The 11342-nt window shown below is 50.8% G+C and overlaps 1 protein-coding gene across 3 annotated transcripts in view; it reads right to left on the bottom strand.

The window, feature by feature from the left end:
- Positions 1-8714: 8714 nt before the first annotated feature.
- Positions 8715-11342, bottom strand: part of NSMCE2 (NSE2/MMS21 homolog, SMC5-SMC6 complex SUMO ligase) — a 218262-nt gene continuing 215634 nt past the window's right edge. The window contains exon 7 of one of the 3 annotated variants that reach the window (XM_023751936.1): positions 8715-9063. In XM_023751936.1, coding sequence (XP_023607704.1) covers positions 8946-9063 — 118 coding nt within the window. In that variant the 3' untranslated portion in view covers positions 8715-8945. The remainder of the gene's footprint in view (positions 9064-11342) is intronic. The other 2 variants (XM_006086304.3, XM_006086305.3) reach the window with 2 other exon arrangements.

Consider the following 11342-nt stretch of genomic DNA (forward strand, 5'->3'; position numbering starts at 1 on the left):
GGAAGGCCCCCAAGGCACAGATGAGCGAAGGAGTCACCTCAGGCCACAGAGCTAGTAAGAAAGAGTGAAATTGGAACTTGGGTCTTCTGACATACCCAGCTGTTCAGGGAAAAACGCTGAAGGAAGCTTGAGTTCCTTAAACCCTATCCCCGAGTGCCCGGCGGCTCTGCAGAGCTGAGGTTAGCTAAAACCGTGTTGCAATCCCTCCCGGCTGGCCGGGCAGCCCAGCCCGGGTTCTCAGCTGTGACTTGCTATGTGCCCTCCGCGGCAGCCGTTCCCAGGCCCGTGGTTCAGTGCCCACCTGGGTGAACCACCGGCAATCAGCCTGCTGGCACCTCGCCTTTCGCTCAGCGCGGTGTGAAGCTGGTATTCTCTTGCTGGCATTGACGGGTCACCTGCGACACATGGTTAGATGCAGGCATTGCCTCAAAGGCAAACACAGGCCCACAGGAAACATCGATTTGCAGAACACAAGTGCTCCAGGGGGCCAGGAGCTGGCTGGGGTGTCACCTGCCTCAAGGAAACAGATGGGACATGCTGGCAGCTCACGGTCAGGGACTCGGGAGAGACGGGAACGCCTGGCCCTCTGTGGGTGTGGACCAGCATGGGCAGCCCCAGAGGCCCAGAAAGCCGTGCTCCCCAGCTCATACTTCCCAAGTGAAACTCAAGGCCGGGGCAGCACACACCCCCTCCCCCCGGGCCTGTCCTTTCTGCTGTTCCTGCCAAAACCCCAACCCCAGTGGGTGGGCACGCCTGGATGAGTCAGAGAAACATCAATCGGCTGCCTCCTGCACGCCCCCCACTGGGGATTGAGCCCACAACCCGGGCATGTGCCCCGACCAGGAATCAAACCTGTGACCTCCGGGTTCATAGGTCAGTGCTCAACCACTGAGCCACACTGGCCGGGCTTTTGAGCTTATGACATAAGAATATGGTGTTCTGAAACTATCTCTAGGGTTTCTGTTGTTCTGTTTGGCTTTCGTAACCCAATGTTAATTCGTCCGGGCTTTCCCTATGTGCCAGGTGCAGAGTCCTGTGGAGTGAGTCACAAGCAGCTGGTGAACGTGGTAAATGCAGACTCCGGGGCCTGCCTCCCAGGATTCTGAGGCAGTGGGTCCGGAGCGGGGCCTGGGCGTCTGCATTTTAACAAGGTCTTCAGGTCTCTGATAAAGGTGTTGCTGGACCTCACGCTGAGAAACCTCGAACGTATGAGTCAGATGTGCTTCCACCCACGGGACACGGCAAAGGGAGGGAGGGAGACGAGACCCCCACTGTAAGTCACAAGGCAGAAGGTGCCCAGGCCGCAGGACAGCAGGAAACAAGGTGACCTCCTGACCCCGAAGGCTCCACACCTTCGCTGTGTTGTATTCTGACCGATCTGGAATTCTTTATTCATAGTGTTACTCCTACTCTAGTGGAAGCACCGTTTCAATGAGGCAAGATCTTCGTTTTGGGGAGGGGTGGGAACGTGCCTCGGATACTGGAAATCAGATGCCGGGAGGGAGAACTGGGGAGCCTTGGGAAGTGTAACGATGAGGTACAGCCTCCAAGGCCCGCCCTCCACTCCTCCGGAATCAAGAAAGAGGCCCCGAGGGAGGGGCGGGTGAAGGAAGTCAGGATGACAGGCTGTGCGGCTAAGGCAGGGCCAAGTGCGCCTCGGACCCCCACCCGCCGCCTCTCAGGTGCTGGGCATGCGTTCACCCTCACGAAAGGGAATCTGCCCAAGGGTTAGAGGAACCTGGACGCCCTCTGAGGGGACCAGCACCACCGAGGCGGGGCTTTCCTCAAGGAACTCACACCTGCCCTGTGGTCTGGCTCAGGACTTCATCAGCCTCCACCAAGGAGTCCTGCCCTTCACGCCCAGCTCTGTCACGGGGACATGCTTGGGGGGGGTGGGGGGGGGGGGATATGGGAGAGGCAGCTCATCACTCATAAGCTCAGATCCTGAACACAGGCCTGCAGGGCTGGGCCTGGGCCTGCTTCCTCACCCGCACCCAGGGCTGCTGGGAGGGTTAGTGGGGTCATGAATGTGAAAGGTGTCGGATGAACGCTGACAGGTGGTAACTATGGTTGGTCTGGGGGAACTTCATCTGTGCTCATGTATGCCTCCTTTTGGTTTACCCTTCACACAAAGGGTTGCCCAGCCTTGCTCCTGAGGCTCCCTTGCAAGCACTGTGGACAGGGAGAGCGCATCCTTTGCTCACTCCACTCCCTCTGGCCCAAGGGGAAGGAACATTTGGGGCCTGGGGAGTTCTGGTTTTTGTGCCCTCAGTCCTCCTGGAGGTTCTTTCCTGGCCTCAGGTGGTTTCCTCAGCTGACGAAGCCTCAGCCGAAAACTCTGGGGGACGCTCTGCGCATCTCCAGAGCTCTGTCTGAGCAGCTCTCTGCTTTCCGAATGCTGGCTGCGGGGGCCGGGCACTCCAGGCAGCAGGGAAGGGCTGTGGCCCAATGCACCACTGCATACAGTTGTTAAAGGTGAGACGGCACATCCAGTTTCTATTAGTTCATCACTACCAGAGGGGAACTGAGTACTGTAGTTTAGTTTATTTTATTTTTTAATATATTTTTATTGATTTCAGAGAGGAAGGGAGAGGCAGAGAGAGATGGAAACATCAACGATGAGAAAGAATCATTGATCGGCTGCCTCCTGCATGCCCCGTACTGGGAATCAAGCCTGCAACCCAGGCATGTGCCCTGACCAGGAATCGAACCATGACCTCCTGGTTCATAGGTTGATGCTCAACCACTGAGCCACACCAGCTAGGCCTAAGTACTGTAGTTTAAAAGAAGAGGTGGGTGCAAATTTATCTTTACAGCAACTGGGATGCATATGAAAATATCATCTTTTCTCAGCGAGGAAGTCAACCGGGACTGCTAATTGCACTGGGCTTCCTTGCCTTGTTCATAATTGTAGGAAATGCTGAGGTGCAGTGAGAGGTTAGTAAAAGCAGAGATGTCATTTTCCCCCCATACTCATTCACAAACCTGAATTTTACCCACAGTCCCCTGGGGAGCCCACGGTGCCCTGGACAAGAGGTCTTGTGCTAAGAGCGAACAGTAACTTCCCTTCTGAGTGTCAGGGGCCTTTGGGTGGCCCTCTCTGGCCCTCGCTAAGTGGCTTGCAGCATATTCCTCACACAGTCCCACGTTTTGTACAAAAGAGAAACCTCAGCTTCTTTCTTCGTGGGCAAACCCATCCCCACTCCTTTCAACATCGCGTCGGTGTTTCCTCATCCTCAGCCTGGTTTTTACTGCTCTCGGGACCAGTCGGAGCTGTGGTGACAGGAACCAGCCTGGCAGCTCAGCCTGGGACCCCACGCAGAGCCCGGTGGCCGTGCTCCCCTCACTCCGAGGACAGCCCTCCCGTCCGTGCCCAGCGGCGTCCGGCTTCTTCACAGCATTGCACTTCTGGCTTATGTTCTGTTTATGACCAAGGACGGTCCTTGGGTTGCTGCCTTTCATAATTACAGCTTGCTTTTTCCTTTTGTTTTTGTTTGCAAACCAATTTTGTATTTGTTCATAAAAAATATTCCCACTCAATGTTTCTTTCTGTGGCCATAAATGTTTATGACCTTGTTTTAAGTTTGGGTCATTCTGCCACCCACCGAATGACTACCAGGCCATCTGTAGGGGCTGAATTTCATCCTTTGTGGCAGGACCAACAGAGAAAAGAACTGGCTGGGGTTTTCACTCCATTATACTTAGAAAAAAAAAAAGTAGCTAATAAGAACCATTGATTACTGTTAGTAATCACCGCATAGAAATGAAATATACAACTGGGAGATAAAGAAATAGAAATGGATCAAATTAAGTTCCTTATTGTTATCAGCCAATAATCTTATCCTTTCATTAACCTTTAACTTTTTTTTTATAGTAATTGCATCTTTTAATCCGGGATTTCTTGAGGCTTGATTAGAATTCTTCTTTCCCTCTAATCTGTGTGATTAAGACTCCAAGACTCTTCTTAGAAGATGGATGAGATTTGGTAACCAGGTGAAGTTGGGGCACTGGGAGCTCTTAGAGCTGCTCGCTCTTTAAATGACTAAGCTCTCCCTCCCTCTCAGCTTATTTGTTTGTATCGTTCATAGACCATCAAATTCACCTGTTTCAAGTGTTGACTCAATGACTGTTAGTAAATCCAGAGTTGTGCAACCATCACTACAATCCAGTTTTAGAACATTTCCTTCACCCCAAAGCGACCCCTTGTGCAAGTTACTCCCCATTCTCGCCTCCAGCCCTAGGCCACCACTAATCTACTCTCTGTCCCCACAGATGTGTCTTTTCTGGACATTTCATCTAAGTACACAATGTCCAACCTCGTCATAGCATGTATTAGTAAGTATGGAGTAGAATTCCCTTGTAGGGCCCACCCCTTTCGCTTATCCATTCACCAGTTGGACATAAGGATTGCCTCCACTTTTTTGCTATTATAAATCATGCTACTTAACATTCAGCCTGGCCAACATGACTCAGTGTTGACCTATGAACCAGGAGGTCATGGTTCAATTCCCAATCAGGGTACATGCCCGGGTTGCAGGCTCAATCCCCAGTGGGGGCAAGGGGGTGTGCAGGAGGCAGCCAATCAATGATTCTCTCTCATCATTGATGTTTCTATCTTTCTCTCCCACTCCCTTCCTCTCTGAAATCAATAAAAATATATTTTAATAAGAACATTCATACATAAGTTGAAATCAATAAAAATATATTTTAAAAAGAACATTCATACATAAGTCTTTGTATGAACATAGGTTTTCTCTCCTGTTGGGTAGATACCAAGGAGTGGAATTGCTGGGTTGTGTGGTGAATTGTTTAATTTTTTTTAAGCTAATCTTTTCCAAGTGGCTGCATGGATTTGCATTTCCGTCAGCAATGCATGAGAGTTCCTGCTCCCTTTCCGTTTTAATGGCCTTCTTTTCAGAATAGTTACCCCTCCACAAAGTTTGGTAAAAGCCAGAAGGCAGATTTCCAAAATGTAACGAATTTCCAATGCAGCTGGGTAATCCTCCATGGTTTACCCACATCTGCCAATCAGAAGGGTTCAGACTTTTCAACTTGTTTTGATTCCTGTTACCTGATTTACTGAAACACAACTTGTTTACTCAATAATTTTTCTGCATTTCTTTTCTTTGTGTTACTGTCCTCTCTCTACACAAGGCACTCATATGACCTTCTGTGGAGTTTACTTTTTTATGTATCTGTCTGCCCCAACTAGACAAGAATCCCTTCAGAAGGGAGATTTCTGTATCCAAAGAAACTACTACAAAACATGGCAGAAAGTGGGCCTTAACAAGTATTTGAAGAATCACATTTGGTTCACATACATACTGATTTGCATGCCAGCCTGCTTTCCTTCCAAGGGCCATATACTTCCCCAATGTCCTATTCCTTGACAATGTGTCCTGGAAATTAGGGTTTAGAGCAGCCGTGGGCAAACTACGGCCCGCGGGCCGGATCAGGCCCGTTTAAAATGAATAAAACTAAAAAAAAAAAAAGACCGTACCCTTTTATGTAATGATGTTTACTTTGAATTTATATTAGTTCACACAAACACTCCATCCATGCTTTTGTTCCGGCCCTCCGGTCCAGTTTAAGAACCCATTGTGGCCCTCGAGTCAAAAAGTTTGCCCACCCCTGGTTTAGAGAAACCTTGGGAAGTCCAAATCTTTGTGTTTATAGGAAAAATCTGAGGCCTGGAGCAGTGAAGTGACCTGCCCACGGCCATCTACAGGTGCTAGTCAGGAGTGCCGAGGGTTAACTCCAGTCCTGGAGGCAACCCTGTCAAATAGACAAGGTGAGCTGAAGTGTGGGGACAGTGGGAGTGCTGGGGAGGCGGGAATGGGGCTGGTCTGGGGCAGAATCCCGAGTGCTGTGCCTGAACTGCATTCCCTCGAAAGGAAGGTTTCTGAGTAGGATGTGGAATGACCCCATCGGCAATCCAGCAGGTTAATAAGGGAGGAGGAAGATTAGAGGTCAGGGACCAGCTGGAAGGCGGCCGAATAGTCTAAGTATGAAGGCAGGGAGCAGGGCCTGGACTTGGCGGGGTGTTTGCAGAGGGAACTGCAGAAGAGAAGCACTGGGCTATGCTAACTGGACAGTTGACTGCGGCCTGCAAGCCTGGGAAATGGTCTCAGTAACGGAAATAAGGGAGATGGGACAGAAGACCAGGTCTGTTGGTCACCAGTGTCCTCTAGGGGCCTGGGGCAAAGGGCCTGGTGGGTCACATCGCTTGCTCTGCATTCACTGTTCTGACCCACTATGGGCTCCACCACACATCAGCAAGGGACCTCAGGCAAATGACTAGGATGACTCCGAGCCTTAGTTTCTGCATCTGTAAAATGGGCTAACAACCCTACCTTCTAGGGAAGCGATTCTCAACCTGTGGGTCGCGACCCCTTTGGTGGTCGAATGACCCTTTCACAGGGGTCGCCTAAGACCATCCTGCATATTAGATATTTACATTACGATTCATAACAGTAGCAACATTACAGTTATGAAGTAGCAACGAAAATAATTTTATGGCTGGGTCACAACATGAGGAACTTTATTTAAAGGGCCAGAAGGTTGAGAACCACTGTTCTAGGGTATTCAAAAGGATTCACTGAGGTGACATTTAGGCACTTAGACCTGAGTCTGATGTGTAGCCAGCGATAAGTTCAGGGCAGCCTTGGTTCCCTTAGTCCTGTAATTTCTCTCTCCCCCCATAACACTCAGATGCAGCCCTCACCGAACGCAGCTGCTCCAAGCTGGACACCCCGTGGTCAAAGTTCTGTATCAGGCCAGAAATAAATGATCTCATCTTTCGGAGTTTGTGGTAATGTTTTAAACTTACCCAACTGGAAGTTTCTTAAAGGAACTAGCACATAAAAAATGCCATGTTCACACAATTGTCCAAGTCTTAAATCAGTCATATCTGAAAAGCTGGTTTAGCTCCAATGTGTAGTGTGGTTTTCAAATGTCACTCATGGGGCCTCGGGTAATCTCAGGCGAGGCTCTGGGGCTGCCCCGGGAGGAAGGGGCTGGAGTCCTACCTCGTCTTGACTAGAAAGACTGCCCTTTCAGTTGTCTTATATGATCGAGTTTCTCAGTAATAAGGTAAATATGATTTCATGTGAAGAAAAGGTTTCACTTCTTGGGAAAACTCCTGTAATAGAAATTGAACACATATGCCAGAATGACAATGACAATCTAATGTTTACATCTTCAAAGATGCAAAAAAAAAAATGTATCTAAAACTTTCAATTCTTAAGTTGGCTAGAAAAATGTGTGAAACATGGCTTCTGAAGTCTGGAAAGGAAGCAGCCCACCGGATGCGAGCACCATCCCTCTTCCCCAGTGGGATGGTGTCATTTCGCATTTTTCTGACTGAGACTGGCATCTACACTAATATCTTGCGTTCTCTTCGGAAGGAGTTGGGAAAAACGCAGCTTGAACCTCGGGCGAGCATTTCATGCCGGCCTCGATCTGCTTAGGAAATAAAGTATTTCACAAAAGAACCACATTCCATGGGAAGCATGTTTGTTCTGGCTTAAACATAATAGTTTCCTCAGGAAGTTGGATTCAGATAAAGCATCTTAAGAAATTCAAAATCACTCAGTTTGTAGCAACTGAATACCACCCTGCTTTCTGAATTCCATGAAAACGCTTTCAACATTGCTTCTGCCATTTTCAGACTAGGCTTTTCTGCGGAAATGTATGTTATTTCAGAGCCATCATTGCCTCTTTGAGGTCCAATCCAGTTATTCGCTGCATTTTAATGAAAATTTTTTTGCACACACGCACACACACGCACGCACACGCACACACACACACACACGTACATGCTTGTTTATTTACAAAAGGCTCAGTTTTCCAATGTGGACTTGGGATGTATTTTAAGATTCTACAGGAATTAATCAGGAGGAGAAGCATGAAGACTCTGAGACCTGACAACCTAACTCCCCATCCCAGCTCAGCCACTTACTAGCTCTGGGAATTCCCATGGGCTACTTCACTTCTCTGTGCCTCATTTTACTTATCTGGAAAATGGGAATAATAACCGTAGCACCTTCATCAGGCGATTACGGGAGTTATTGTATTTGTGTCTTGGAGTAGATCCTGGTACACAGTAAGCGCTCAATAAGCACTAGCCATTTTGCGCTATTCTTGGTTTCCTAGTGTAGTCAGGATGTGTTTGACTTCACTGACTATTCTGGTTGGTAAAACGTTGATATGGAGACTATTAATAGAGTAGCACTCTTCACACAATGAGAATATAATCAATGATACTCAGTTTAAAGACCCTGCTGGTCATAAGTCCACTGACTTTTGGGCTAAAGGGGCATCAGAGAATAAATAACTGGTTCAGCGCCTTTAGTTCATGGCCGAAGACCCCAAGGCTCGGGGGCTGGAGCCACAGCAGAGGACGGACAGGACGTGGTGGCTTCCCACGGTGACACTGTGTGGTGGCAGCAGTCACCACGGCACTGACGAGCCTGCTACGGAGCATCATGCTCTGCTTCGTCACCTCACGCTTTGCTTACTGTCCTGATGGGAAATGCTTGCAGCTGGGATGTTTTGATGTGTTTCCATTTCCAATATCTCTTGAAAGGCATCACTGAGTTCAAACTACAAAAAAGACAGCCTGAGGTAGGAGAGCTAGAAGGGCCTGGCACCTCCCAGCCTGCACCATCGGAACAGCTTACCCCTCCGGCGGTGCACAGACAGGACAAGCTGTAGATTATCAAAGTTTTATTCAAATTATAAAATGCTTAAAAATAAACAATATAATTTCCTTGACTTTTTATTGTAACATAGAAAAATGATTTCAATTGCATTTAAAATCTTCAAGTTTTACCCCAAACAAAGTGTGCGATGCAGCCAGTCGAAGCGCTGTGACCAGCGCGCTCTCTACAGATGGCTGGGGCAGGAGGTAGGCTGCGGGCGTGGCTGCGGGCAGGTGGCTTTTCCTACTCGGAGTGACGGTGTCTTTTCTTGTTGTGACTCTCAATCGCCCTTCTCAGTGCTTCGTCCTGGACCAGATCACACATCCTCACATCCGCGTGGCCACAGCCAATTTTAGGGCAACTGGGAGAGATTAGAAAATGAGGTCAGGCCACTGAATGCCTTCTGCACGAACTTCTCTCGCTCACACATACTTAAACGAGGGCATTTTACCCCAAAGAAGCACGTCTTAAAAATCAGGTGTGATGGGCACGCATTAGAGTATGAACGGATGCCCACCTGTGCCAGGCCCCGTCCCGTGCTGGGGGCACAGGCTACGCCCATCCAGTGCCCATTCCCCGGCTCTTGCTTTCCAATGGGGGACATAGGTGGTCACAAAGTCACCACCTAGAGGCAGACTGGAAGTTCAGTTTGCATTAAGTGCTACGAAGGCAAGGAAGCGGTCAGGGCAGGGAGAGGCTGTCCTGTGGGGGTCAGCCACGCCTCGCAGGTCTCGTCCAGAACAGGTGCCCGTGTGGGCCGGGCTGGAGCAGCAGCAGGTGTAGGGGCCCAGGAGGCGGCAGCTGGTGGCCTGGAGGAAGAGCGAGCTCAGCAGGAGGGAGGGCCCTTGGAGAGGAGGGCGGAGGCTGAGCAGGGCGGTTTTGTTTTTGAACATGAAGAGAAGCAGTGGAGGGTTTGAACAAGGAGGGCTGTGATTTGGGTGACATTAGAAAACAGGGCTCTGGCTGCTGAGTGGAGGACAAAGGCGGAGTGGATGCAGGGACACTGGGGACCCGCAGGGATCCAGGAGGGAGGGTGGCGTGGATGAGGGGGAGCAGAGAGGAGCCTCAGGACAGAGCTGCCAGTAGAACCCCTAGGACTGGCTGACGGAGCGGCGGGAACAGAGAAGAGCTTCATGAGCCGATAGGCAACTGGTTGGTGGTGCCTCATCTCCGAGGGGAACAACTGCAAACCAGGTTGGGGGGGATTGAGGAGTCCCAGGAGGTGTGTGTTCCCTCTGAACTGCCCTCCCCTGGAGAGAGACTGAGTGGGCCGATGGGGACTTCAGCTGTGGCCGAGGACATCAGCGCGTGACTCATCCTCGTGGGGGTGGGGAGCTCATGGCTCTGTGGACGGTCTCCTCTGAAGGCAGTGGCTGGATGAAGTCACCTAATGTCTTCTCAACAGGAGCCAGACTGTGTGGAGTGAAGTGCCCAGTGTTTGGAGTCAAGCTGACCTAGTCTGGATCCTGTCTGCGCCGCCCACTCACGCGACCCTCCTGAGCCTCTGCTGCCGGGAGTGAGGATGGGGCTGCAGGCAGCGCCCTGCTCAGACTCGCCGGCTCCCTTCACGACCTCCCATGACTCTCGTTTGCTCCTTGGTGGCCGTTGTTCTAGCACATTTTAAAGCTGATGGTCTCTGTACATCTTTATACATCAACACACATGCACACTTACATGCATGCAACGGCCCTTCTGTGTGGCTGGTCCTGGGCTAGGGCCTGGGCGTCCAAGTGTGAATGACAAATATAGGTTCCTGCCCACGCACAGCCCCGCCTAGTGACCCGAGACAGCTCGCCAAACAGCACAGGTGGAGTGAGATCAAAGATAACAAGTACGAAATGAGATAAAAATAACAAATACAAGACAAAAGACGTAACCCAGAGGGGGAGACGGCTGACCACGGAGCTCTGATTTGTCCAGCAGCGGGAAGCCCACAGCTCTCCCTGCAAGACACCCTCTTGGTCTCTGGGCCAAGGCGACTTTAGAGCAGAGACATCAGTCACTGAGGTGAACTCTGCGCTGTGAGCAGTCGGTTTTAAAAATGCTAAAAGGTGCCCTGGGTGGTCAGGTGAAGGTGCCCTGTGTGGTCAGGTGAAGGTGCCCGGGTGGTCAGGTGAAGGTGCCCTGTGTGGTCAGGTGAAGGTGCCCTGGGTGGTCAGGTGAAGGTGCCCTGGGTGGTCAGGTGAAGGTGCCCCTGTGTGGTCAGGTGAAGGTGCCCTGGGTGGTCAGGTGAAGGTGCCCTGTGTGGTCAGGTGAAGGTGCCCTGGTGGTCAGGTGAAGGTGCCCTGTGTGGTCAGGTGAAGGTGCCCTGTGTGGTTAGGTGAAGGTGCCCTGTGTGGTCAGGTGAAGGTGCCCTGGTGGTCAGGTGAAGGTGCCCTGGTGGTCAGGTGAAGGTGCCCTGGGTGGTCAGGTGAAGGTGCCCTGGGTGGTCAGGTGAAGGTGCCCTGTGTGGTCAGGTGAAGGTGCCCTGGGTGGTCAGGTGAAGGTGCCCTGGGTGGTCAGGTGAAGGTGTCCTGTGTGGTCAGGTGAAGGTGCCCTGGGTGGTCAGGTGAAGGTGCCCTGGGTGGTCAGGAGAAGGTTCACTGTGTGGTCAGGTGAAGGTGTCCTGTGTGGTCAGGTGAAGGTGCCCTGTGTGGTCAG

This window comes from Myotis lucifugus, unplaced genomic scaffold (genome assembly GCF_000147115.1).
Source record: "Myotis lucifugus unplaced genomic scaffold, Myoluc2.0 scaffold_27, whole genome shotgun sequence".
In the NCBI taxonomy this organism is placed as follows: domain Eukaryota; kingdom Metazoa; phylum Chordata; class Mammalia; order Chiroptera; family Vespertilionidae; genus Myotis; species Myotis lucifugus.